The 27,276-nt window shown below is 29.8% G+C and overlaps 1 protein-coding gene across 1 annotated transcript in view; it reads left to right on the forward strand.

The window, feature by feature from the left end:
* The window catches only part of LOC129221922 (integrator complex subunit 6-like), a 34,683-nt gene extending 8,209 nt beyond the window's left edge, over positions 1-26,474 (forward strand). Inside the window, exons 2-15 of the mRNA XM_054856303.1 lie at positions 3,756-3,833; positions 3,935-4,174; positions 5,464-5,647; positions 5,761-5,892; positions 6,974-7,212; positions 10,259-10,411; positions 11,540-11,672; positions 14,163-14,257; positions 15,185-15,295; positions 15,590-15,935; positions 16,342-16,478; positions 16,603-16,894; positions 18,572-18,817; positions 22,937-26,474. Of these exons, the coding sequence (XP_054712278.1) occupies positions 3,756-3,833; positions 3,935-4,174; positions 5,464-5,647; positions 5,761-5,892; positions 6,974-7,212; positions 10,259-10,411; positions 11,540-11,672; positions 14,163-14,257; positions 15,185-15,295; positions 15,590-15,935; positions 16,342-16,478; positions 16,603-16,894; positions 18,572-18,817; positions 22,937-23,136 (2,586 nt within the window). The 3' untranslated portion in view covers positions 23,137-26,474. The remainder of the gene's footprint in view (positions 1-3,755; positions 3,834-3,934; positions 4,175-5,463; positions 5,648-5,760; positions 5,893-6,973; positions 7,213-10,258; positions 10,412-11,539; positions 11,673-14,162; positions 14,258-15,184; positions 15,296-15,589; positions 15,936-16,341; positions 16,479-16,602; positions 16,895-18,571; positions 18,818-22,936) is intronic.
* Positions 26,475-27,276: the final 802 nt, after the last annotated feature.

Genomic DNA, 27,276 nt, shown 5'->3' on the forward strand with positions numbered 1-27,276 from the left:
AAGATTCGTTTGAGCAAAACAGCATTGATACTGTAACATACAAGCAGTGGATGCAAATTGATAATAGGACTGCACTTGAAGCAATAACAAAACAAACTGATGATTTCTTAAATTGTTTGTTTGATAGCTTACCCAAACTGCTGAAACATTCTTTTATTGTTAGCAAACAATCTGCTTATCTTAGATGTATGAAAAAAAATCTGGTTGAAAATCAATGTTTTGTATTATGTGATTTTGCTGAGAACTACTCTTTCATTCTACAAGATGCTGCACAAGGATTCCACTGGAACAATGCACAAGCAACGATACATCCTTTTGTTGTATACTACATGGAAAATACCATGTTACAGCACCTGAATTTAGCTATTATCTCTGATTGCATATGCCATGATACAGTTACTGTGCATTTGTTCCGGAGGCTTATGATAGCATACTTAAAGCAAAAATTACTGCAAAGAGTAGACAAAAATCATTATTTCTCAGATGGAGCTACATCCCAGTACAAAAATAAATCGAATTTTGTAAACCTCTGTCACCATACTGCAGATTTTTCTATTGAAGCAGAATGGAATTTTTTTGCATCATACCATGGGAAAAATGCTTGTGATGGTATAGGCGGCACAGTTAAGCGATTAGCTGCACAAGCAAGTCTTCGTATGGTCTATAATGAACAGATTATGACCCCCATCAATTATATGAATGGTCTAAAGACAATATTAAAAATATCGATTTCATATATTCAACAGAAAAAGATTATGACAGGGTTCGTACGGGTCATGGAAATCCTGGAAAGTCATGGAAAAAAAATAACAGAATTTCAGACCTGGAAAAGTCATGGAAAATTGAAATTTTCATTGAAAGTCATGGAAATTTGTTTCAAGTCATGGAAGAATTTCTTGGACAAAGAGAAAGGAACAGTAGCTAAAGGAGCATTAGAAATCTTGAGTGATTTAACAGTATAGCACATAAAAGCTATTAAAAGTGAAAAATTAAACGATCCAAAAATCAAATCTGAATTTTGAAATCTTTGAATTTTTCATTGCATCCACTTCTGTCGCAGCCGCTTGCCATTTTTTGCGATGTGATTTTACTGCCTGGATATCACTTATTTTGAATTTTCTGTTATTTTCAACATTTTCTTACGTTTCATATTCTGTAGTAGCAAAATTTCACATTTTTAGTTTTGCCACGCCCACTCACAAAAAAAAGCAATTTAATTGCATGCGAGTTCGATTCCATCACTCGTAAGAACTTAATTATTAAAATTTATCAGAGTTTATCTTAATTTGTTGAATGTTTTAGAAAATAAAGATCTTAAGTCAGGCAATAGAATACAGAAAAAGAGGAATTCTAATGCTCTGAAACAGTAGTGCTCAACATACGGCACGCAAAACTATGCAACCCACTGCTACGTTCAATGTCGGGAATTTAACGTGTCCTGGAATTTCTGAACCTATTAATTTATATGCATTTAAAAATATGCAAATTTGTAAGCAAAGCAAATATACTTTTGAATCAGAAGATTGATTCATTACTGAATGGTTTTTTCAAAAAAGATCTGGTTTAGCAACATAAAGAACTAAACTATGTGGCTTCAAACCACCAAACTTCAAAGAACCAAAATATTGTCAAGCTATGTGGATGATTAAAGGCACTGTTGACACTAAAAGGTAACTTTTTAAGCAAATTTATTGAAACTTAGTGATGACTCATTCAACCTTTGTCCCATTCAATATCATTCTACCTGTTTTTAAAAAAAATATCCGACACTTAAGCATCACATTATTCTCTTCACTGCATTTTTACTTTACTTAAATTTATATGATGAAGACAAATAAGAATAGTTTAGGTTTTTAAGTGTGCACTTATATTTTTCCCATTACGAGTAAGTGCTTCAATGAGGCTGTTGCATTCAGATCTGTATAGATGTTTTGCTAATGCTCATTTCCAAATATTATCAAGTTTGAGATTAAATAGTGCTATTCTCTTCGTGTAACGAGGCCATGAAAATTTTCATTGACGTCATAAAAAAGTCTTGGAAAAGTCATGGAATTTTTTCATCCAAATAGAGTATGAACCCTGTTACGAAAAAGAATTAGCATTTCTGAAAACAAGGTTTGAAGAAGCCATAACAGTGAAAGGAACTCAACAGTTCCACAATTACAGACCAAAAAACAAATGCACAGTTTTCGTTAAATATTACTCCTTTTCACACCACACAAAAGAAGAGATAGTTAAGCAAACATGATGATGCTGATGATTTGGACTTGAATGATATAGTTGGTTTTGTAACATGTGTATATAATAATGAATGGTGGCTACGTTGTGTTTTAGGAATTGAAAATGAGGAGGTTTAAGTTTTTTACAACCTCATGGACCTTCTCCATCCTTTAAGTACCCTCATATTCCTGTATTGGTTGTAAATAAAACGGAAATACTAACCAAAGTTGACCCTACAACACAAACTGGAAGGGTTTATAATCTGTCAGAATCTGAAAGTTCAAAGGCGAGTAAAAAGCTACTTTCCAAACTGAGGAGATGAAAGACTTATCTGCCACAAGGTATTTTTATGTATCGAATTCTACTTTGTGTTTATACATTTCAAAATTACATCCTCGAAGTTTCTGTGCTAGTTGTTTACTGAACTTCAAAGGAATAAAAGATAACCAAAATTTAAGATTTTTTTGAAACTTTTAAAGGTTTTTTAATTAATTGAACTACTCATAGTTTCACTACAAAATGTTTATAGTATTATTAAAAAAAGCTAAAACATGTATATTTTGAAATAAATTTAAATTGTTAAAAATAGTTTTGTGCATTTAAAAAAGTATTTTTTATTTATTGTTTTTTTAATTTTTAAACAAAAATGCTAAGTAGCACCATTGCATTATTTGCTATAACTGCTGATCCCACCATGTCCCCACTCTGAAATTTTTAGGATAAATCAACTAAAACATATTAAAAAACACATATTTTTTTCAAAATTTTTAAAGAACACTAACTTAAAAAAAATTTAAATTTAAAATTTAAAAAATTTAAAAAAAATTAAAAATGAAATAAAAATATGCAAGTTGCATGTCAAATTAAAGCTCATGCAATTTTCTTTAAAATGAGCTATTAACCAACTGTATTGATCCCATACAACTAAAATTGTAGCATTTTTAAGCGCAACAGATGAGTAAAAAAAACGTGTTTTTTTACAGATTTAAAAGATTAATAACTCATTAACCAAAAGAGATTAAATTTTTTAAAAAGTAGATCTGAATTTAGAATGTCAAACAGTATAATCCCTGAAATGTTCATGAAAATCTGAGATGGTAAATTTGAAAAAATTTTTTTGGTTGATTTGACATGGAATGACCCTGATACATTTACAGCAAATATATAATTCGCTCAAAATTTTTAAATTAATATCAATATTAAACAGTGGTTATCTTAAAAATTTGTAGATAAATTAATGAAATTAATCTCTTTTTGTAGATACATGATTGAAAGCCCGATAAGCATTTCATTTCTGAAAATTTTACCTACTCACTATATTTTTTTAAGGCTTGCAGATAGTTTTGAGTTGTGTGCTCAGATACTTTATATTTTTATCTTACTATGGATGCTTCATTGCATTATATTACATGTAACTTTTACAGGTGGACAGTAACTGAAAAAAAATCATCCAACATGGTAATTAGTAACTAAGCCTAATTTTATTGAACTTTTTTTCATTGTAAGGTTTATTTATTCTCTTAAAATCCTTACAGATACGACAGCGAGATTCTGCTAGCAGAGGAGATAGATACATGCTTTTAACTTTTGAAGATCCTCCTCATAACATTAAGGTATGTAGTAGCCTACACAAAAAACTTTTCTTTAACCTTAATTTTAAGGTTCTGAATACTTTTTGCTGCAGCATTCATTTTCTTTTTTGTAATTTTTACAGGCGGGATGGAAAGAGAATTTAGCTACATTTATGACTGAATTGAAGAATCTCCAGTCTGTAGGCATGACAACATTAGGAGCTGCCCTAAAATATGCCTTTGATTTACTGAACATAAACCGAATGCATACTTGCATTGACACTTATGGTCAAGGTCGGTGTCCCTTCTATCTAGAACCATCAATAATCATTGTGATAACTGATGGAGGAAGACTTACAACAACTCTAGGTGTACAAGAGGAGGTGAGATATGTGCATAAATATGTTTAATATATATTAGGTTACATTTTTTTTTTCATTTAATTAATTATATTGGTTTATTTATTTTTTTATGCTTGTAAAATACAAAACGTATATTTCATGACAACTAATGCCCACCAGTGTTAGAAATAAAAATGTAATGTGAAGCACCATAATGATGCCAGTGGTAAGTTTTCTACACATTAAAAAGGGGAGGGGTGAAAAAGTTAATAAATAAGAATGAATGAAATCACGAAAATACGCTTGAATAAAATTAATATTTATGCTTGATAGCGCAAGATAATATGTATTTAAAAAGGGTGACATTCATAATGATTCAAAATAGAAAAGGTTTATTATATTCTAGATATTAAGCATGGAATTTGAAAAAATGGCATGTTTAATTTTAATATTTTGTTTTAAAAATTGATTTCTCCATCCCATATTTACACTAAATTAATTTTCAGCAACAATTCTTTTTTCTTGAAACATTTCTTTTTTTTTTTTTAAATTTTTTTGATCATAAATATGAAAAGTTGGTAATGTAAATCAATATTTTATTAATTTGTAGCACTCTGTGAAGTCTTTTTAAAATGAAAAACATACTTACTTAAGATTTTTCCGCTGATTAAGAGTTGTAAGAATTTTAATTCTCAAGATATACGAAATTCCTCTTTTTTTTTCCTTCAATAGTCAGATAAATTTCTTATGAACTATTTAGGTGTAAAAATATTGCAGACATTAAAATTATAGCACTGTTTATTTGAAAAGTTTTTTTTTCCCTTCATGCTGAGCAAAACAAAGAAAGATAGAAGTGGGGTTGGTTGGGGCGAAGTGGGTCACCCGCCTGAAACTGAAACATACATAAGACTGATAAAAATTTCCACTTAGTTTTGTATTTGACAACACGCACACATAAAAGCAAATGTTTCTTGTAACTTTGCTTTGCTGTAGTATGTCTCATTCAAATCTATTTTTTTCTTATTTGATGAAAACAAACAAATTGTGTAAGTACGAAAGATGTTGCTTAATTTATTAAAAGAAATGAAAGGGAAATTGTTTTCGGAAAAAAATCCAATGATTTTTGCTTGTCCAATATCAGAAAAAAAAAGAAAAAAAATCCCCATGGATTCAAAATATATATATAATCTAATACACCGTATTTTGACTGATTTATAACAGTGCAAATTTTTGTAGCCAGAGATATTAAATGAATTTCATACAAGAAAGGTTATTGAAAATCTTTAAATGCTTTCTGTGGTTGTTCCCTAACTTTTTTTTTAATGTTCCAGCTTAATTTACCAATGCATTCATCAGTTCCTGGATCTGAATTAACAAAAGAACCTTTCCGGTGGGATCAAAGATTATTTTCACTTGTTCTGCGACTTACGGGCATCCCACCTGCTGAGAGGGAACCAAGTTCTGTGGTACCCCCCGATAACTCGCCTGTTGATGCAATGTGTGAAGTAACAGGAGGTAGGTTCCGCACTTTCAATTTGCTCCTTTCAAAATGTTCTGCGTAAAATTTAAATTTTAAAAAAAATGGAATGGATTGTTAAAATTGTTTTCTTTCTATTTTTGATGGTTAGGTCGTTCCTACGCAGTTATATCACAGCGAATGTTGATGCAGTGTCTAGAATCATTAGTACAAAAGTTGCAGAGTGGAGTTGTAATAAACTTTGAAAAATTTGGACCTGATCCACCTCCTTTAAACAATGAGGGTAAATATAAACTTGCTACACATTTAGAGATGCCAACCAATGTGGTTTGCGTTTAAAAAATTCCAAAAAAAATTTCTTGTTATGAACTTTAGAATATGGAAAATCCAAATTTACTACAGAAAACTAAGTACTTTTAATTATTGCATTGAAACTCATGAGTGTTATGTTAAATTTGTTATCAAAAATCGACAGAAATTACTGTGTGGTACATTACATTTTGTATTAACTGGAGATTTAACTGAAATTCTGTTGTGTAAACAAAAAATAAATGATACCATGGAAGGTCATTTGCTGTAGAATAAATAACATATAAATAACTGATTTAAATTTTAAATAATGCACTCATTCTTAACAGCAGTAAATATTTTTAATTATTAAAAAATGTATTTACTTGTTTTTATGTGTTTCATACACAATACGGTTCTAAGTATTATTGCTTGTTAAAAGTTTTACTTTGTGAGAACTTGTGTCTATAATTGTGAAATAAATGCTTGCAAGGTATCGAAAATGACCCTACCTCCTGTTTTTGTATTGTTCTACCAAATTGAACTAAAGTTAAATTTATCAAAAAATATTTATTCTTCAATTTTTGAATTCAATAATCATGTTAAAAGAAAATGCTGTAATAATCTACTGGACAAGTTGTGCCCAGCCTACGGTTCGCTGCCTGCCAAACTTACCCGTGTGGCCCGTTGTTTTGCTCAATATTACAAAAAAAAAACCATGATTACTAAAAATGCTACAAATTTGAAGCTAAATGTTCAGGGATTGGTTCCTGGAAAATAACTTAGCATTAATAGCAGAAGCACAAAGTAAAGACGAGCAGTTTTTAATTTCTTTCCTTTTTGATGTTTTTATTTGCACCTCTGTACTAGTCTACTGACAAGATTTTTTTTTTTTTTGGATGGGAAATGCCTTGCTTGTTACTGAAATTTTTTCCCAGGTTGGCATTGTTTCTCATTTTTAAGAAATATTTATTTCTTTATTTATATGTAATCACATGCATTCAGAGATGTAGTTTTATTGAAAATAATGTTTTATTTTCAAGAGCTATACAATGTTTTTGCCTCTCTGCTTCCAGAAATACAAATAATTGATGACAGAACCAATAGCAAGCCCGCTTCTCCCAGTGTTCATCCAAATCCAAATAATCAGAATCAAAATGGTACAGCCAGCCCACCACTTTATGGGGCAAACAATAATTCCTGGCATTCTTGCCGTAAATTAATCTATGTTCAGCGTTCTGCTCAAAAAGGCTATACTGTTGGACATTGGCCCATACCGGAAGCTTTTTGGCCTGATCAGAACAGCCCTGGCTTGGTAAGTTAAGTTTACAGTTAATAATAATTGATGATAGTAGCATGAAAACATGTATGTTTTTTTAATGATTAAATTGAATAAATGACAAACTGAGAGAAAATTTACAGTTGTTCTGATGAAATTCTGATTTTTATTTTATTGTTATGTATTTATGCTGAATAATACCGTTGTGTAAAATATTATTCACTTCAAATAGTTTTATATTTTTGAAAAATTTCACATTTTAGTACTTTTTATGTCTTTTATTTCTTACAAATAATAAAAAAAAAAGAATAATGTGACTCTGGTTAGTTGAGCTATGAGACCTTGAAAGTGATTATCTCTTTTTGGGGGAGTTCAATGCAGGGCCGACGTAAGGCCGTGTTGCCAAAGTCCTTGAGGAACTCAACTTTGAATCAGAGTAGTATAAGTTTTAATGAGGGGAGAGGGACCCAACTAACAAGTCTTGTCTATCAGTGGTCCCCGGTTCAGTGAAAAATGAATGTGTTATTGGTACAAATTTAAGTTGAAATACTTTTGTAAAACTATTACAGAAGTAACCAACCTTTTCTCGGCATCAATTACCATTCCCCCCTCCCCCTCCCAAGAAGAAAACCTTAACATTGTCAAGGTTGTAGCTAATCTTATTAAAGCCAGACGATACTGAATGTGTAATTTTCAAGTTTTAGACTTCATGAATTTTAAGGGGTGCTAAACTCGTTAAATATTTTTATACATTGGCTTTCCAAAAATCAAAAATAAGGGAATTTAACAAACTAAACAGGGTGGCGACAGGTCAGGAAATTTTATCAATCAAGGAAATATTGGAGAATTTCGAAAAAATAACAAAAACTCGGGGGGGGGGGGGGGAGTGATTGAATGAAGAAAGAGTTTCTTTTTTCTGCTTTGGAAAAATTGGTACCCTAATTCCCTATGTATTTTCCGCCAATTATCTGTTTAAAAAAAATGAAAATTAATGAGGTGCAATTTTATACCACTGCATATTTGTACATCTTTTTTTCTCAACATCAAAATATTGATTCTTAACTTATTAACCACAGTATGAACTTCCCAAGATTGCTTCTGTGTCTGTAAAGTTGTTTATTTTACATAGCTTAAATTTTCCTTTCAGGCATTACATGCTACGTAAAATAAACAACCCTATAGGCAAAGAGGAAGCTGTCATTCCATTGCCTTTACTCATTGTCTTGAAGTAATTAGCATATTGTAATCATGATTTCAAGAAGAAATCTTCGTTTTTTTAATTAACACTGATGAAAGCTTAAAAGTTATTACTTCTTCATGTTTTTAATTTAATTGATAAAATTGAATGAAAATCAAGTTTGTTTTTTGCCATTGTATTATTCAGTCACCTTAGATTATATGAAGGGTTCTTTTCAGAATTTATAAATTCTTTTATTTTAAAAACAAGTTGTATACATATATTTTGAAATTAATCGATTGTTTTTTGCATTTCAATGTTTGTTACAAAAGTAATCGAAAGATATTTTTTTCGACAAATAATGAAGTAATTTGAAATTAAGTTACCTTGTGTACGTAAGTAAATATATATATATATTTTTTAATAGTTAAAATGCTGTATTCATTCATTAAAACCTAAGTTCTTGATTAGAGAATAGCTCAATATGACTTGTTTAAATTTTCAATTTGTTTTACATAAATATGTCTATTATTTACGTAAGTAAAACTACATTACTTCTATACTTTCACTATCACTTGTTATCCTTGCAGCAATAATTAAACTGCTTAAAAATTTAGTTCCAAATTATTTCCATATGAACTTTTAAGTTTTATCATGATTAGATGTGTCTTTTAAGAGTGGTTTTAATAATTTCTTAGAATTCTTATGCTAACTGGTTACTGGGAGTGGAGTATTTGTTTTAGATTTCTGATAATATTTCCTTGTAGATAACTTAATACAATATTTTTACATTAAAAAAAAAATATGAGCATCTTTTCCAAATATATTTTTAATTAACAGCTTAAAACATTTTAAACACTGCATTTTATTTAATCTGCAATTGTTTTCAAATAGGGCAAAAAAAAGGGAACTATTATCATTGGTTACGTAAATCAGGGAAATTTGGTGAACTTAATCAGGGAAATTATTTTCCCAGTTCCCCTGACAACACCCTGATAAACTTATTCATTGGGGATTTTTTTTTTTTTTTTACTTTATAGACTTATAGAGATAAGAGAAAATGTGTTTATTAAATGTTTGTAAGAAAGTTGAATTGTGAGAGATTTTTCTAACCTGTAATTTATCCCTGAATTTCTAAAGCATTCCTTGGAATAGGTTAAGAGAAGTTAAAAAAGTACAATTTAATTTTGTTCAATGGTTTATTATGATAGAAAGTAGGTAAAAAAAATTTTCATGAAAAAAAAGTGAAGATTTTCAAATTTAAAAAAAGAGGGGAGGAGGGGGACTTATATAATTCACCTCTAAAACCCCAACATTACAATTGTTATTAAAGAAGCTTTTGCTTGTGACCTTTTGCAAAAACAAAGTATTTTAATTTTGAATAACAATTTTTAGTATCTCAGATGCTTACAAAGCATGCAAGACCAAAAACGAACTACGAAATAGATAATATTTATTATAATCTGAATGAAGTTTAAAATTAAAGTTGTCAAAAGAAACTAGACAGAAAAGAAACTAGTCTGACTTTTTTTATTTGCCCTATAGCGCTATGCATGATTTAATAAAAATAATTTGAATTTATGTAGTTTTTTTTTTTTTTTTAGTTTAAACTAGGTATGATGTTTTGTGCAATATTAGTGATGAATCAGTTAGTCATTTTCTTAATGATTTATTTTTATATGCTTTTTAATGCTAATTTGACATATTTGATTATGGTAAAAATCAAATTTTGCAAGATGCATCAATATACGGATTGCATTTTATAAATTGATAAACACAGTCTGAATTTTTTGTTGAATGATTGAATACAATTTCAAAACAGTAAAGTAAAATTGTTCAATCAACAATCACAATCTATGGTTTAAAAAATTAAAGATATCATTTATATTTATGATTTACTTCCAGCCTCCTCGATCAGCACACCCGATTGTTAAGTTCAGCTGCGCAAATAGTGAGCCCATGGTGATTGATAACCTTCCATTTGATAAATATGAATTGGAACCAAGTCCTCTGACTCAGTACATTCTTTCGCGAAAACAGCCTACAGTAGCCTGGCAGGTAAGTTTTGAAAATTGGGTACACAAATATCTGTTTATAAAAATTTTCTCATATTGCATATTATATCGCTGAATAAACTTTTAGATGATGCTCATCATCAGCAACTAAATTTTTTTAATTGAGTAACAGAGTCAGTAGTTCATTTTTTTTGTGCTTGACATGCTGTTACCTTGATTAGAAAACCCGTTACTCCACATTTTTGCCTACTTTCCCAGTAAAGAAAAAGAAGAAAAAAGCATAAAAAAAGGCTTAATGCATCTTAAAAATGTCGCGAAAAACAAAAAAAAAAATCAAAAATAATTAAAGTAATGAAATAAATATCGAAAAATTAAAAATTGGAAAGTAGAGTATTGAGGTGGGGGAAAATGTCCGTCCGTCGGTCTGTCTGTCTGTCTGTGCCCCCTCCCCCCCCCCCCCCCAATAACTTTTGAATGAATAGTCCAATTCGAACAAACTTTTTTTTGTTGACTTGAAGGCAGATTTTTTTTCAAACAAATTTTGTTGGAAATAGCTCTTGACGCCAAACTTCAGACGCCGACTCAGAATTTAGAGGCACCTGACTCCGACTCCTGTGCCCGACAATTAATCGGGCTCCGACTCCGACTTCGTAGCTTTGGCAAAAATTTATACACGGAGGACAAATGACTGACTTCAATTCTTGGATATTCGTCTCCGACTCCTTTACCCCACAATGAGATCGACTCAGACTCCGCAGCTATGGTTGTTACTGTGAAATAATTATTGTTGATCTGACTTGTTTTTATTTTCACCCAAAAGGTATTCAAAATTTAGGTATTCAGTTTTCGGCGAATGAACTCGAAGTTATTTATGTTTCTACATAACGATATGCGTAGACATTTTTTTTTTTTTTTTTGACAATGAAAAGTATTTCTTTAAGTTGACATTTTATTGATGATATATGACATATTTATTGGTAAGTGCATTAATTCATTTAAAAAATTATTTTTGGTAACAGGGGAAAAAGAAACGATTTTTTTTTTTTGATATGATGTATTTATTTTAATAAGCTTATTAATTTTAATTATTATTTTTTTATAGATAGTAGTGATATAATGAATTATTTAAGAGAATTATGCTTAATGTTTATTAATTTGATTTAATTTTTAGGTATTTGTGAGCAATTGTTACAAAAACAGTGAAATTGATCACCCATTTGGGTACTTAAAAGCCAGCACCAGTCTTACATGTGTCAATTTGTTTGTGCTGCCTTTCAATTATCCAGTGCTTTTACCTATGCTTGGTAAGTTGACTGAATTTATAGTGCTAAATACTAAGTTTATATAATATGAATAAATGTGTGTTATTTTAGAAATTCAAATATTTAGGTAGTCTAACCATTAGCATAGTGACATTTTCAAAAATTTATAATATCTTTATAAACTATATCATGTGTGATAATAGTATTTTTATTGATGTATGAAGCTATTTTTCGAATTTTAATTTTTGAGCACTGATGAACATTTAAGGTGAAAAAAAAAAGTTGTGTTGTGTGGTTTTATGTTATCAGGGGCCAATCCAGGATTTTTTTCTTGCTACCTATTTTTGTGAAAGTATTGCATCATTCTATTTTTGTGAATGTTCTTTTTTATCAGCATTTTTGTGAACTTTTAGAGGCATCCTAATTTTTGTAAAAGAGAAGTAGAACAAGTGAAATTTTAGTTCAAAAAGTGTAAATGTCATCTAATATTATTTTTAACAGGTTTCGTTTTTTTGGGGGAGGGGGGAGCTAAAAACCTGAGAAGTACCAAAAATACCATCGTAATTTCAGCTTAATGGGCTATGTAATATGTACAATATTGGAAATTATGAGAAAAACGGTGCCTCAAAATATGTTAAAAGATTGTGATGATGTTGCATAAATAAACTTTGGCGAGAAACAGCTAAAAATTAGTTAAAATACCACAAAATGGTTGCTATTTAAGCAATTGTTCATATAAACCTGCTTAGAATTTTATTTTATGAGTAAATTTTGTTTTAAACAGAGAAACAAGTTTTATATTTTAAAATGCAAATTTTTGTGAAAGTACCTATTTCAAAACAAGATTTTTGTGAAGGTACCGAAAAACGGTAGCAAAATCAGCCTGTATTGGACCCTGGTTATGGAAGTTTTTTTTTTTTTTCAATCTAGTTACATAATTTCTTTATACAAGTAGTTTGTTATTTACAGTAACATTGCTTTGTCTGGATATTCATTTATTGCAATAATTTTTATAACAACAACTATTGGTTAAAATAAATTGCTTCATTTGTAATTACGTTATCTCTTAGTAATATTTTCTCATTTATCTATATTGCGCTTTTTAGCTTTCGAAAATTAAAAGTCACTGGTGACTGACATTCTCAAAGCAAAACAATAAGTATTTTGTAATATTCAACACAATTATAGATTATTCAAAAGATCTTGTAGCCTGGCTTATTGTCTTTTTTTTTTTTTTTTTGGCTGAATTTAATGGTATAGTTGAATTTTAAAAATACATTTTGGATAATTTAAAAAAAGAAAAGTTAAAAACATGGTAATTAACTGGCATGCTGCTCTCATTATTTTGTAGGTCAATCACCATATTTTTACAATGTTTTTAAAAGCATCCAAAATGTATTTTGGAAATTCAATGTTTGCTACTACATTCAGTTTTTGAAATACAGTTAGCCAGGGGGAAAGTTCTTTTGACTAATGTATATATTTTTCATTAAATGTTACAAAATCCTTTATTTTGCTCTGTGAACATCAGTCAGTTATGCTCGGGAATCGCTCGGGTTTGGCTTTAAATTTTATGCCATGTAAGTAGTAAAAACATTGCATTGAGAAAATGTTTTTTCTTCCCTTTTTAACCTATATATAAAACAAATATTTTCAATTCATGGCTGTGGTTTAGGTCATAATTCTTTGGAATATTCATTAGAATGTCATTTGTTTACCAAATTAAAAAAGGAATTGGCAAACTAATGTTTTTGTACGAAAATTTGTCCAAAGGTGGGAAACAAAATTCATTGCAGGTGCAAACATCAGTTAATTGTATTTTAGATGATTTTGTATTTTTAAAGATTTTGGTTATATCACACTTGGATGATGGGGCTTTTTTGTGGATAACTTTTTATGTAGGGGAATGTGGGGCAAAGTGAATTAATTAAGATAACTTACTTTTTTTTCAAAATGAACCAGTTGGAAATTTGTTCTGAAAATTATTATGCATAAAGAAATAAGAATATATTTTATAATAAAACTTGCATTGAAACATTACTATTTTTATTTTTGGCAGTAAATTTGTAGGCTCCCCCCCCCCCCCAATGGAAAAATTTCACTTCTTTTCATGGGGTGAATTGAAAAATAAACTTTTTTTCAATGAAATATTTTCTTTTCAACTATTAAAGATACTTTTGATCAAATAAATGAGGAAATAAAAGAATGAATGAATAAATGAAAAGGAAATGAAACAAATAATTTAATAAATGAGAGGGGGAATTTTATAAAATAGTGAATGAATAAGAAAATAAGTGAATGAATGAACAATGAGGGAAGTAATAGATGAAGGAATAAAAATGAAGCAATTAATAAGCAAATACTTAAGTGATTTGAAAAATGATAGATTAAGTAAATGAAATGAACTATTTCACTTTGCCCCGCAAGCAGTTGACTAACTGTGCAAAGCGTTTAAAATACAAATAAGTTTAATATTAAACTAATAAATACTGCACTGAATATTAGTAGGTCTTAATTAAGCTGTCTTTTTAGATGATTTGTTTAAAGTTCATCGATGCAAACCTACTAGAGAATGGAAGCAACAATTTGATACCTATGTAAAAAATATGCCTCTGTATTATGCTCACGTAAGTTTTTGGACAGTAAAAATATTTCATTTTGAAAGTTTTTATAAATAACTTCTTAGTATTAAAATAATTGACACTTCCAAATTGCTCTAAAATCTCTGCTATTAATATCATTTTAAGTTTCCCATTTTTGAAATAATATCTGCATGATAAAAAGACATGTATTTAAAGGGCGGAAAAGCTTTAATTTGTTTCTGCATCTTTTGTAATTTTGTGTGTCACAACTTACTTCTCTCTCATTTAGTTTACTCACAAAGCTACATTTATTAGATAATATTTGTAAAATTATGCATTAAAAATATTGCATTCATTGGAGGCAGAAAAAATGCTGTCTTAATATTAAGAGAGCTCTGCTTCTCAATACAGCTCCTTTTTATGTGGAAGGAAACCATTAGAAATAACAAGTTTCATTTCAACTTAGATGAAATGCCTCACAAATGTTTCTTGAAATTGTATTGATATTTTTTTAATTGTGGATGCAGAATGCAAGTATTAAATTCCAAAATAAAAGTCATTTCATATGAAAGTTATATAGGGCTTTGAATTTCAGAATATTCTAGTGCTTATAGTTTTCCCCCAAAGCCCCATGGTCCTCTTTTTCACTATTCCTTAGGTAGTGAGTAGATTTTTTTAGGTCTGCACTAATATCAGACGCAGGAAGTGTTAATTTAAAGCCCCAAAATTTTGAAATAAGTCTTTCTCTTTTGAAATGAAATACTGCCATTTATATAATATTGCATCACACAGTGTCAGGTAGCGAATTAACTTAATTTGAAGAATCCAAACCATTAAAAAAAAAATTTCATTAAAAAAAATAACAACGCATGTATGTTCCTGGTGCTGAAGGAATTACAATGAAATAGGTATTTATTTTGTTTACTTTTTGATGCAGTGCTAATAATAATCCTGTCCAAAAAATATTTTCAGCCTCTCAAAAGAGCACTGCAAAGAATGGGAGCTCCAAACCTTGTGCCAGATACTATGGAGAACTGTTTGAGCTATAACATCATAAATTATTTAAAAAGATTAAAGAACCAAGTAAGCATTGCGTTATATTACTATTTTTATCATATGAAATGTATTTTAAATGAGTAAAAAGTATCATTCAACAAGAATTTTATGATTTGTTTAGATTTTTTACATCTTTTGACTGATGTAAAATTTTAGTTATTTCTCGGACTGAAACTATCTGCAGCTTTAAGTGTAGCTAAATGGACTTTCATGTGTTATTTTATAAATGAAATGTACCCATAATTTTGTAACAATTATTAATCACTAGTCTCCGTTAACTGTAATTTTTGTTTCCTAATCATCTTGTATCTATTCTTTTAGGCTAAAACCGAGTTTGAAAAACTTATCGCAACTATTGGATCCAAAAAGACACAATCAGACGGGATACGTGTCAATCCTGCGCCACAGCGCCCTTTCGGTTCAGCCACTAAGCTGACCGAAATGAATTTGACACCAAACTTAATAATGAATGAGAGGTTTACTGCATTGAAAAATGAGCTTAGTGATTTTAACGGCTTTGTTTTATTCGTTAAAGACAGAGAAATAAAGCATGAAAGCTATCGTAATGCTTATGATATCCCTAGGAATAACATATTGGATCAGCTAGCAAGGATGAGATCGAACTTTCTCCAAAGTTCGTTGAGCCATACTCGTCTTCAAGATGAAGGTTAGCTTTTTCATCACCAAATTGTATTTGTATCACCAAAATTCTACTAATGAGCAGTGATTTTTAATTCCTCAGTTTAAGGATCTGTTATAAATTCAAAACTTTATTTTTTATGCTAAAATATTTTTATTCACCAATCAATGTTCTAACCTTTAAGACCAATTTTGATAACTTTGTAAATAAGTATGTTTTAATTCACCTTTAAAAACAAACTTTTTTTTTAAATATAATTTTTGCTTTATAAACTAGGAAGTAAAATTTTATTTAAAGTTGTAATATTAGATGTAGAATTCATATGATTTGTATATAAATTAACTTTCAGAGTAAAAATATTTTCGAATTACAGTGATTGATGAACTAATGTAGCTCATTATTTATAATGATAATGCTTTAATTATATTTTCAGATCAAATGCATAGTCTTGCTGTTAGTCAAATGGGAAATTATCAAGAATACTTAAAGCGTTTAACTCCACCTCTGAGAGAAATTGAATCGATTCCAGTTCGGCAACATATGTTTGGAAATCCATTTAAAATTGACAAAGTATTATTCGCTTCATATAGTTTTAACAAATATATTTTTAAATTCCCATAATTCAAGTAATTGTATGGTTTTAAATTTGTTAAAAAATTAAATTTACTTAAATTTTGGGTTATGGTTTTCACAGAGAATGATGGTTGATGAAGCTGATATTGATCCTGTGGCTGGAAGTGGTGGAGCATCTCCAGTAAGGGGACAGAAGCGTCCAATGGATTCAATAGTTGGTTCACCGAGAGCTAAACGCAAACCAGGACCTTTGCCAAAAGACTTTCCTGTTTGGAGACCTCAAAGTCCATCTCCTATGATTCCAAATCTAAACACTTTACCACCAGAAGTTGACATTTTGCCTCACAATTTACCCAGTGAATCTGAAGATGACATGTTCTCAATGGAAAAGGATCGATCACCCCCAACTCTTTGTGAGTACTCTAAAATAGTTTTTCAATTAAGAAAATATACAAGTGCAGTATTATAAAAACTGCAGTAAATGTTTTATACAAAATTACTCTGTTGTCAGTTCTCATTAATAGATTACTAAGTTTTGCAAATACAGTTTGATATTTAAATAAGTTTTATTTAAATCTAAAGCATTGCTCTCTACAAACAGTTGCAGTTAATTCTTAATAACAGTATATTCTTATTAAATACATTCATAATAGTATTTGCAGTAGAATATGAGTTCAAATTTATTTTAGCAAAAACAGTCTAACCACAGTTTAATGAATTCTTCCAAACGGAAACTTTTATACATTGAATCGGAGTTATTCGTAATATCGGGGTGTGAAAAAAAATTGAAGGAACTGCACTTCTCTTTCGCCTTTATGGAAAGAAAAAAATACCTTGTCATTTGTAGTCTGCTGCATAAGATATATTTTGCAGTTTCCGGGCCACTTAAAGCATTTGAAAAAGTAAGTTTTATTGGAAGTTTGGTTATCGCTTTCTGCATCAAAATTAATACTTGTTGGTTGCCCCTTCACCCGTCAAAAATTGCCAATTCCAAGAAAAGTCTTTCTCTTTTTTGGACAATATGAATATACCATTTGGAAAACAATCCAATAATTCCTTATTCAAATTAACAAAAAAAAAAAAAAAAAAAAATTCCGGCTGCTAAAATTTGTTAATTTGGGGTTTATTATTCCGAAAATAGGGGATTTTGCCTTCATTTTAGTCGAAAAAAAGAAAAAATCGTTAAATCTCGAATTTTGCTAAATAGAGGTTTGTAAATCGGGATCCAACTGTATTGTTTTAACCACCTTGCAGTTCTTGATGAGATATCTCATCCTTTTAACATGTAATTCTGGGACTGTCCAACCGCAAGGGGGTTAAAGAACAGGATCCAATATATTCATGTTCTATTGATTCACCCAAAGGAATAACCAAACAAATTAATAATGTAAAAAAATTAAAATCAAAAGCATGATATTAAGGTAGAAAAGATTTCCACTCAAAAACATACATGCAATTTCTTAAAAAGAAAAAAAAGTTAATTTTTTAAGTTTTTCATTTCTATATAAAATTTGTTTGTTAGGAAATAAATGCTTATAGTGGATATCTACTGGTTTGAAACTAGTAAATACAGTTTGTTATTGCATAAAATCTTGTAATTTGTCTCTGTGTTTAATATTTTAACTAGAGACGTACCGAGTACTTAGTAACTACTCGGCCAATTTGCTGAGTACTCGGTACTCGGCCAAATTTTGGTCAGATACTCGGCCAATAATGAGTAATTGCAAAAAATTGAATATTGTCCAAGACAGATATTAAAATTTATAAAAAAGCGCAAGCATACATAATATTCTGAAATCATTTACAAGTCAAGTTTACAAGTCAAATTTAAATTTCACCAGGAATTTAGTTTTAAAAACTATTATATGGACAAGGAGGTCTATACTAATATTCCAATAAGTTCAAAATTCATCACATGTGTATTGGTGGTTTTTCTTAAAACATAATTGGTACTCGTTAACTCGGCCGAATAGTGAAAGGCCAAGAACTCGGTACTCGGCTACTCGGTATGTCTCTAATTTTAACTAAAACTTTTTGTGCTTATTGTAGTGTATTTGTGCCAGTATATAATTTCAGTGCTTCTTTTTCAGCACCAGTGGAAGATGGAATTTTTACTTGGAACAATACCTCCGACATGCAGATGATGAATCATGTGAATTCACGCAATGTGAATCATGTAGATTCATGGGAAGAGGAAGATGGAGATCTAACTATGCCAGCATTAAACATGAACTGCACGAATGACATCAGTCACTATTTTCAGGATTCTTTATTTAGGACAGAAATGATTCGTGTTAGAAGTGCTCTTTTTAAAGAAGTCAGAAAGCCTGGAAGGAGTATGTAGCTGTTCGGTCATAAGTATTATATTAACGAAGTAGCTGATTGGACATGATGCTACGTCAGTCAACTCATAATGCCAAGTAGCATTGCATTTTCTTATGTCCTTTTTTGTTTCTCCAGATTTTTCCTTTAAACTTTTCTCATAGAAATAAGTTTTCTAAATTTGTTAAAAACAGAAATGAGATTTTTCCGGCTTTTGCCGGAATTCCGGCTTTTTCTGTTGACTTTTTAAATCTTTCCTCCTTTTTTTTGCCTCTTTCAGGCCTTATTTTTCTCAAATTTTTTAAATTTTCGGTCCCCGATTTCTTATTCTTTCTATTTTTCTCCCTCGAATCTTCATCCAATGCGATATCTGCCAAAAACGAATCATGCCAACGATGTCAAACACAGAATGTCTGTTGACAATTGATAAAATATATTCCCCCCTTTCGTGTAAACTGGGTGTCGACTCGGGATTCCATTATTTCTCATTAGTGTTACGAATTTACAAACGCTCCCTTGCTTTTTTATCCAAAGTTACGGTAGTAAAATTTGCATTAAAAAAAGTACCCTCTAACCAGAAGATCCCCCCCCCCCCCCCACACTGCATACACCCCGATGGCTATGAGATTTTGTTCCAATATTAAGTTAATTATTTTTTTGTTACTGCAGCAAACGTAACAGCTTAGCATTGGCAGCAATAATGCATGGGTTGCACATCCTCAGAGTGTATAAACAGGCACACATTTCGTAGTTATCAAATAGTATTACCTTTGTTGTCTTAAGTTAAATTAAATTTGATTGTTCATACTTATTGGTTTTTGGTTCATTTTGTTCATTAAAGGTAAACCAATTCTCCCTCATTAGGGGAAGCAGGTAGAATTTTCAACCCATTCCTTACTAGCTTATTTTGCTATCAATAAGCCCAAATGTATCAACCCATTCCTTACTAGGTGGAAAGTGGTTTAAAGGTGATATTGGTCAACTTTGGGTTGTAATGTGAAGGGATCTAATTGGAATTCCTTATTCCTTGCATTAAGCTAGCTCACTGCATCTCTTGAATAAGCATGTCCAATATTAAATTAAAGATAAATATTAGAGACATATCCGTTGATGTATCGTCGCCTCAGAGCAACAGTAAGATATCTAATCCCAGAAATAATGCTAAGATATCTTACTGTTGCTCTGAGGCGATGATATGTAATATTAACCCATTAAGCGCCGCTATATGAATCACATTGAAAATACTTAAGTTTTCATGTGTTTTGATATTCAATACACATCTCTAATCATATGTAGCTGAAATTTCGCAAAAATATTTATTAGGTTAGGAGATATGGTATGGTCCCAAAATGGGAGACTTGGCGTTTAATGGGGACAACATACATATCCCTGCCACTATGTTGATACTTGAATAATTTCCAGCTAAATCCAATTAGAAAGCCCTAAAATCGTTTTTATGTAATTAATATGGCTAGGTATTGGTACTTTGTGTACATATTTAACATATTCAAGCTTCAAAATGTAGAACTTTTAAGTTTTCATGACATCCAAAGCCATACATTTTGGGCCCCCTTGCAACAAAAGCTGTGGAGGCCAGCCCCAGAGGCTAGCAGTGTATATTTGCAACATTAATAAGTATTAGTATGCTAGTTATACATTTTTGTACAAAACGGAACTTTTCCCACACATTTTACTAACTTTTAGCAAAAAGCCTTAGGATTTTCATACACAAAAAGAGAAGAGGTAGCTTTTTTCTATTAACCATGTAGGGGGATCGAGCAATAGTAAATGACAATCACATGAAGCACTATATAAAATGTATCTTATAAAATGGAACTATGATATTTTTGGGCTCCCTGATATAGGCAAGGGTTTTTTTGCAGTCAACATTTCGGTTGCTTCACAACATGTTTGATGACATGATTTATTCATCATCATAATGTTTTTAGAGATAAATGTCTAGCATGATTCGCATTGAGGAATTATCAAAGGTCATAGTTTCTCCAATTTCATCCAACAAATTACGATAAATGGTAAAAATGTAAAGTGAGACAGTTATCGCATTATCTGTGATCTAAACGATTTCGATTAAAGTTTTTTTTTCTCAACTATCTGAAAAGAATTCGGCGATTCACAAACAAGTGATACTGCACTCATCTTCTTGTTTTAAGCTAAAATATATTATTTTAATAGTGTTTGAAGCTCGTAGCAAAGTCAAAAATTCTTACTACATTTTTGATTTCAAAAAAAAAGGTGAAGAAATTTCTTTATTGAAATTCAACCTCCCTAATTGAAGGGGGAGCGCCCTCAAGGGGGAGGGGAGCATGGAGCTGACTGAGCTGCAAAATATTTTTATGGAGGGAGAGGAATAGTTTTAAAGGGAATATGAACTCCTTTTACGGAAATCTCTTTCGTGATCTGTAGAAATTCAGAGAGATGCGTCATCCTCCTTAGGGAGGATTGGCACCCCTGTTTTTCAGAACTTTCTTCTAAACGAATGGAATGTTACTTGTTTTGATAAAAGCACCTGCTCTTGACCTTGAACAACAAAAGAGTGTTTACAATGAGAAACTACAAAGAGGGCTGTGGCTTCAACAGGAAAAAAGGGGAGAGTTCATTCATGCAAAATGGGTGAAGACGATTTCTACTGGGCATGACTTGCTCTGCTAATCAGAACACGCCAAGTCTCCCATTTTGGGACTTCAGTAAATAAAGTCCTCTAAAACTCCTTTAAATTATTTTTCTTGGCCCCTGTTTGTTGTGATTTGAAAAAAGGTCTACTGAGCTTCATATTCCATGTTTCTAATTTCCTGTATTTGCATTTATTATTTTTAGGGAATTTTTTCCCTGTGTAATGCAAAAAACAAGAAATTTTCGCAAAATTTAAAAATTTTTCAAAAAAGAATTTACATTCCAAACCTTTTTGAAAAAATTACCAGTAAAGTTTGGTTCTCTATCATTCATTTTAAAAAATTTCAAAATGATATCTTAATTACTTGATGAAGAAAAAAATCTTAATTGAAGGTTCCCAAAATGGGAGACTCGGCGCTTAATGGGTTAACTAACCTTTGATTTCAGATTTTGATGATATGTAAACAAGTTTTTGAAATTATTTAATGGTAACAAAAAATGTTAATACTTTACACTAATAAAAAAAATTAAAATGAATAATATATTAGAAATGAAGACTTCTCATATCTTTTCATTCACGCAAGATGATATTGGGAGAAAAAAAGGTTTAAATAGTAGTATTGAAAAATGCTCTGAATTAATTTCCTCAACCTTTTTTTTTTTTGTCTAATTAGTCTCCTTCTCCCCCTCTTTAGTTTTAGTTTTCATGATTTTTATTTTTTATTTTTATCCTCTATTTTTCCATGATTTGTTACAATTTTAATTTCTATATGCTTTTTTAACTTTGAATTGAATATTGTGAATTTCTACTTTGTATTGTGCAAAAGGCTGAGTATAGTTTAATATCTTTCAAATATACCTTACCGCTTCAACATTAGAAATGTAGAACATGCCATACATCTCGCTATCATTAGTTCTTTTTCAGGAGATATTTCACACTTTTTTCCAATTGTGTGAACTCCATAATCCTGTATTATGTAGTATCAGAATACAAATCAACTTACTGTGAGCTATAAAACCATTCAAATATATCTTGTAAAAGAACTAAGAACTGCCTGACATACAGTATGAAAATTTCCTGTTGTCAAAGAGGTCAATTAATTAAACTATGAATAAAGGTTTATTTTATTTATTTATTTTTATTATTATTATTATTATTATTTTTTTTTTTTTTTTTTGAAAATATTAATTTCTTTTGCACAGTAGAATTCATTCATTAAAGTTTTAAAGTTACAAAATTGAAAGTATATATTTCAATTTCTAATATTAACTACTAAAAGCGTTAATCACTCATTTTTGTTATTTTTTTTCTTTCAAAATATATTTCTTTGCAGAATTTATTTAGCAGAAAATAGAGTTATTCATCAATAAATTTTCTTTTTTTTTAATAATTATTTTCAGTCCTATTATAAAACTATAAGGTTTATTGCTTATTGTGTAATATTTGTGTGCATATTCATATGTACAAATGACTAATTCATGTATTTTTCTTTTTATTGCAGACTTTGAACAACTTTTTAAGCAATTGGAGTTGGTGGACAATAATCTTGATATTCAAATATTTATGGTTCGGGAAGTAATAAGTGAAGCATTTAGGTTCAAAAGAAAGTATTTAGTAAAATTGTTAGAAGATTTTGAACAGAATTTATTGCAAAGTAATAATCGATTGACACATATAGATCCACCTACATATTCAAGGTAGTATTGGATCAATATTTTGTAAATAGGCATAAATCATTTGATTAAGTTCAAAAGTTCACCAGGCTTTAAAGAAGAAAATATTTCATCATTTACATAATTGTCAATTAATTCATCAATGTAAATATATCATTTGTGGAAAGAGAGGAGCTTAAATCCTGCAATACATAATTTTTTAGTAAACTTTCAATTTGACTTCAAAGCTTTTAGAAGCATATTTTAATAAATAACAGGCACAGACTTCATACTCATCAGAAAACCTGTGATATTTCTCCACTTACAAATGTTCTTTTTAACTATTTTAAGATGTTTTTATTGTAATGTCAAGTCATATGAGTTTCAAAAATGAAATGAGTACTAAATTTTACAACCCTCTTCGTAAAGAAAAAATGAAAACTAATTTCAAAAGAATAAACAGACTTCTATCCATATCATGGTTTCATTTTCAAATGTTGCATTTAAAATTCATTATATTGTGACAAAAATTCAGTCTATTCTCAAATGGTTAGATAAAACTAATTTATGTAACTCAGCATATACTGAAAATTTACACGTAGCAGTTCTGTCATTAATTGTAATGTTTTGTTTAACTTTTCAAGGTAAGAGTTATAAGTATTATTTTCTCAAATCAAATGTATAAAATGTGTTTTTTCTCCCCAAGTCTCGAACAATATTTCACTTAATACAAGGGTCTTTATCTAAAAAAAAAACGCAGTTATTGAAAGCATGTTGACGTTTTATCGGTGTGTTCGATTTTGATGTCTTCAAATGATAGGACAGTACAGTATTCTCATTAAAAAAATATTTTCCCTTAAGTGAATAAAATGTTCAGTTTTGTATTTCAAAGTCATAAAAAAAAGATACTTAGTAATCATATTGTCTAATTGACCTGAGAAAATTATCGAAAAATAATAGCATGAAGTTCCAGGATAAGTTGAAGAACTTTATATTAGCAAATGTTTTTCACTAGCACTTACAACGGTTTGGGGCTCGGCAAAAATTTCAAGAGAGCAGAATATTGAGATAAACAGAGTGAAATAATAAAGAGTTGACTGCTGATGAATGTAAAACTTCCATGATGTGAAGAATCTTTTTTTTTTCTTAATATTATTTGTACTTTAGTTTTGTATTTTTTCTTGCATTTGACCATGTCATTACTTCCTCCCCCCCCCCCTTTTTTTTTCTTCCTTATATCAAAACAAAAATTATGAAATATTTGTTGTCTTTCAAGTACAGAATTTTTAAAATGTTCACATTAAAGAATTTAGGTGCATTTTTAAAATATGTACAGAACTGTTAGCATAAATAGAAACATAAAGAATTTTTTTTTTAAAGATTGAAAAATAAACTTGCTTTTAGGTACGTCTTTGACACTTCAATATTTAAGAATGTTCTCAAAAAACAAAGCTGGAGCATAAAATGGACAAAATATGAAAAATAGTAGTAAAGGGCACAGCATATATTATCCATTTCATGACTTGGGATTTTCCTAAACATTGATGTAGATTCTCAATGGTTAAAAAATAAATACATATATTTATTTCTTAATTTATGTAATTAGTTTGCTTAATATTCAATAGCTTGTGCTGAAAGATAATAATACTAAGTTACCAAGCACAATTGTGCAAGAAACTGCAGATACATGTTTCATGGTTACAAGGACGCCTTTTTGAATGGGGGAAAAAGTAAGTTAACAAATGAAAACGCATCGAACAAAAATGACAGGAAACTTTTGTCGGACGTCCCTTTATCCACATGCTCACTTCTTTGGCGTAAAAAATGGGGTTCCTTGTAACCCTGAAACACATGTCTGCAGTTTTCTGTAAATTGGTGCTAATTAACATTGTATTATTATCTTATCTCATTGATTGTCCTCAAAACAGCTCTTTGATTTTAGCTGTCTTTGAATTATTTTTATTTATGAATTTTTGAGTTTGCCCTGTTTATATCATGACACAAAGTTTTATGAACTTGGTTTTGATAATACTCAAAAGAAAGAACAAAGCAATTCGAAACACCGTTTTGTAAACAATTTTTTCTATAGCTCATATTTTTAAACCTGTAATAGAATGTGGTAACTCTCTCGCACAAATCCATTTGTTTGTAGTGACTCTTCAAATAGTTATTCTTGATTTACATTATATTATCAGATTTGTTAAGAAGTAAATTTATAATCTAATTCATCAAAATAACTCAACTAGAATGAACACATCTTGTCATTTTTTAACTCCTGAAAAATTTTATACAAACTTGAGCTCTAAAAGTAAAATTTGAGTCCTACAGTTTGTGAGTAAAGTTATGTGTGTGAACTAGAGCACTATATTCTTTCTTCTCCCCCCCCCCCCCCCCCCCATCTACAAGTATATTCATTTCAAAGAAAATGAAATTATTATACATCACAAAAATTATGCTAAACTATTATTAAATTATTGCAATTGAAAAAGAAAAACATTAAATGGCAGCAAATGGTTTTTAACAGCTAAAAAGAATACTTGAATGCTTTCAAGTTCAGGAAATGTTGCTATGTCACGAAGCACCTGGTAAATTTATTTTATGAAGTTGCCATAAACATACGAGCATGTGCAAAATGTTAATTACTGTGAGATTGATATGCAGTTTGCGTGACAGTTTTGGTAAGTAATTTTAAGTAGCTGTACTTAAATAAAATTGCAGCGTTTACCATATTTATATTTTTTTAATAGTAAGAATTTAAAAATTCATGAAAACATGCATGAAATTCAATTTGACTAGAACAGTTTTTTTTAATGTAAACAAGTGGTTTGATATGAAACTTAACTTAATTTGTTGTAAGTATTCTTGTTTTTGCTGTTATATATTCTAATGTGGTTAGTGTTACTCCATATTTTGCTACAATCTTGTGGGAAAGCTTTTTAGTTTTAAATGCTTTAAAATTTTAAACCTTTTTGTGAACATAGTATTTAATAGAATGCCAAAACAATAAAAATTAAAATGAAAATTAAAATATATGGACATTTCACATATCTAAGTATGAAAGTTGTATTAAAAAAAAAGAAAGTATTTATGAATAAAACACTTTATAATGTAATAAATAATGCAGAGAGCTTTCAGTGGAAAGTTCAAACCCAAAAAATATATATATATAAACAAATATAAGTTACTATGTAAAATTAATACTTGAAAGTCTTTTCATAGTGTAAAATGTAAGAAGATTAAGCAGAAAACACCCAAATATTTCTTGTAAATAAATGTTTTGTTTATGAAATGTTAATTCTTGAATTCTAACAGCCTATTGTATTTTATTTTAAAAAAGAGGGAGAGGCAGAAAAAAAACTGCAAGAGAGCACGTTTCAAGAAAGATACAACTTGTAGGAAGCTCAACATTTTTTGTGTTAATAAGATCAATGTTTTTAAAAAACATAATGAATATGAATTTCAATAAGCATGTGTAGAGTAAAAGAAAACATGACACATGCACCACAAATTTGTATACTTTTAAAAACATGGCAATGATTTGCACTCAAAAGAAATTTTAAATATTATTTTTTTTTTCATTCTTGCTAATTGCATTTTTTTTAAATGATTCTAAAAATGCATTCACTTGGTCTGCAGACTAAAGAAGGCTTTTACTGGAAATAAACACCAAAATGGTCAGCATTTAGATTTTTGTTTTAAAATAATTGGTTGTGAGTGCTTAGAATATCACTCTTCACTGATCGAGAAAAGAAACAGAAAGCTGTAACAAAATATAATTACAATTCAAGAACTTCAACTTCATAATGAAAATGGCTGTGGGATGATGAAATTCTGCAATTTCAAGGTTTCAAAGGTATGTATTGAAATATTGCTATTTTATTGTTACAAACACATTATAATCAGTAGTTAGTGTGGGGATGTTGAGCAGTTGGATGTAATGAACTAACGATAGATCCAGACTGAGTTCAAAATCAATTGATAAATGCCCTTTTTCATGCTTAAAACGAATGTCAAATCTCAAGAATTTTCCCTTCTCTTTAAAATTTTTCCCCCCTCAATGAAAATTCCCTACTGTCATTTTTTTCTTTCTAAGAAAATGTTGCACCAATTTCTCTTGCATTTAACTAAGTCTGCCATTTTATTTTACCATAAAAATGAATCAAAGAACTCTTAAGGTATTTTATTTTTA

Source organism: Uloborus diversus, chromosome 5 (assembly GCF_026930045.1).
Source record: "Uloborus diversus isolate 005 chromosome 5, Udiv.v.3.1, whole genome shotgun sequence".
Classification (NCBI taxonomy): Eukaryota; Metazoa; Arthropoda; class Arachnida; order Araneae; family Uloboridae; genus Uloborus; species Uloborus diversus.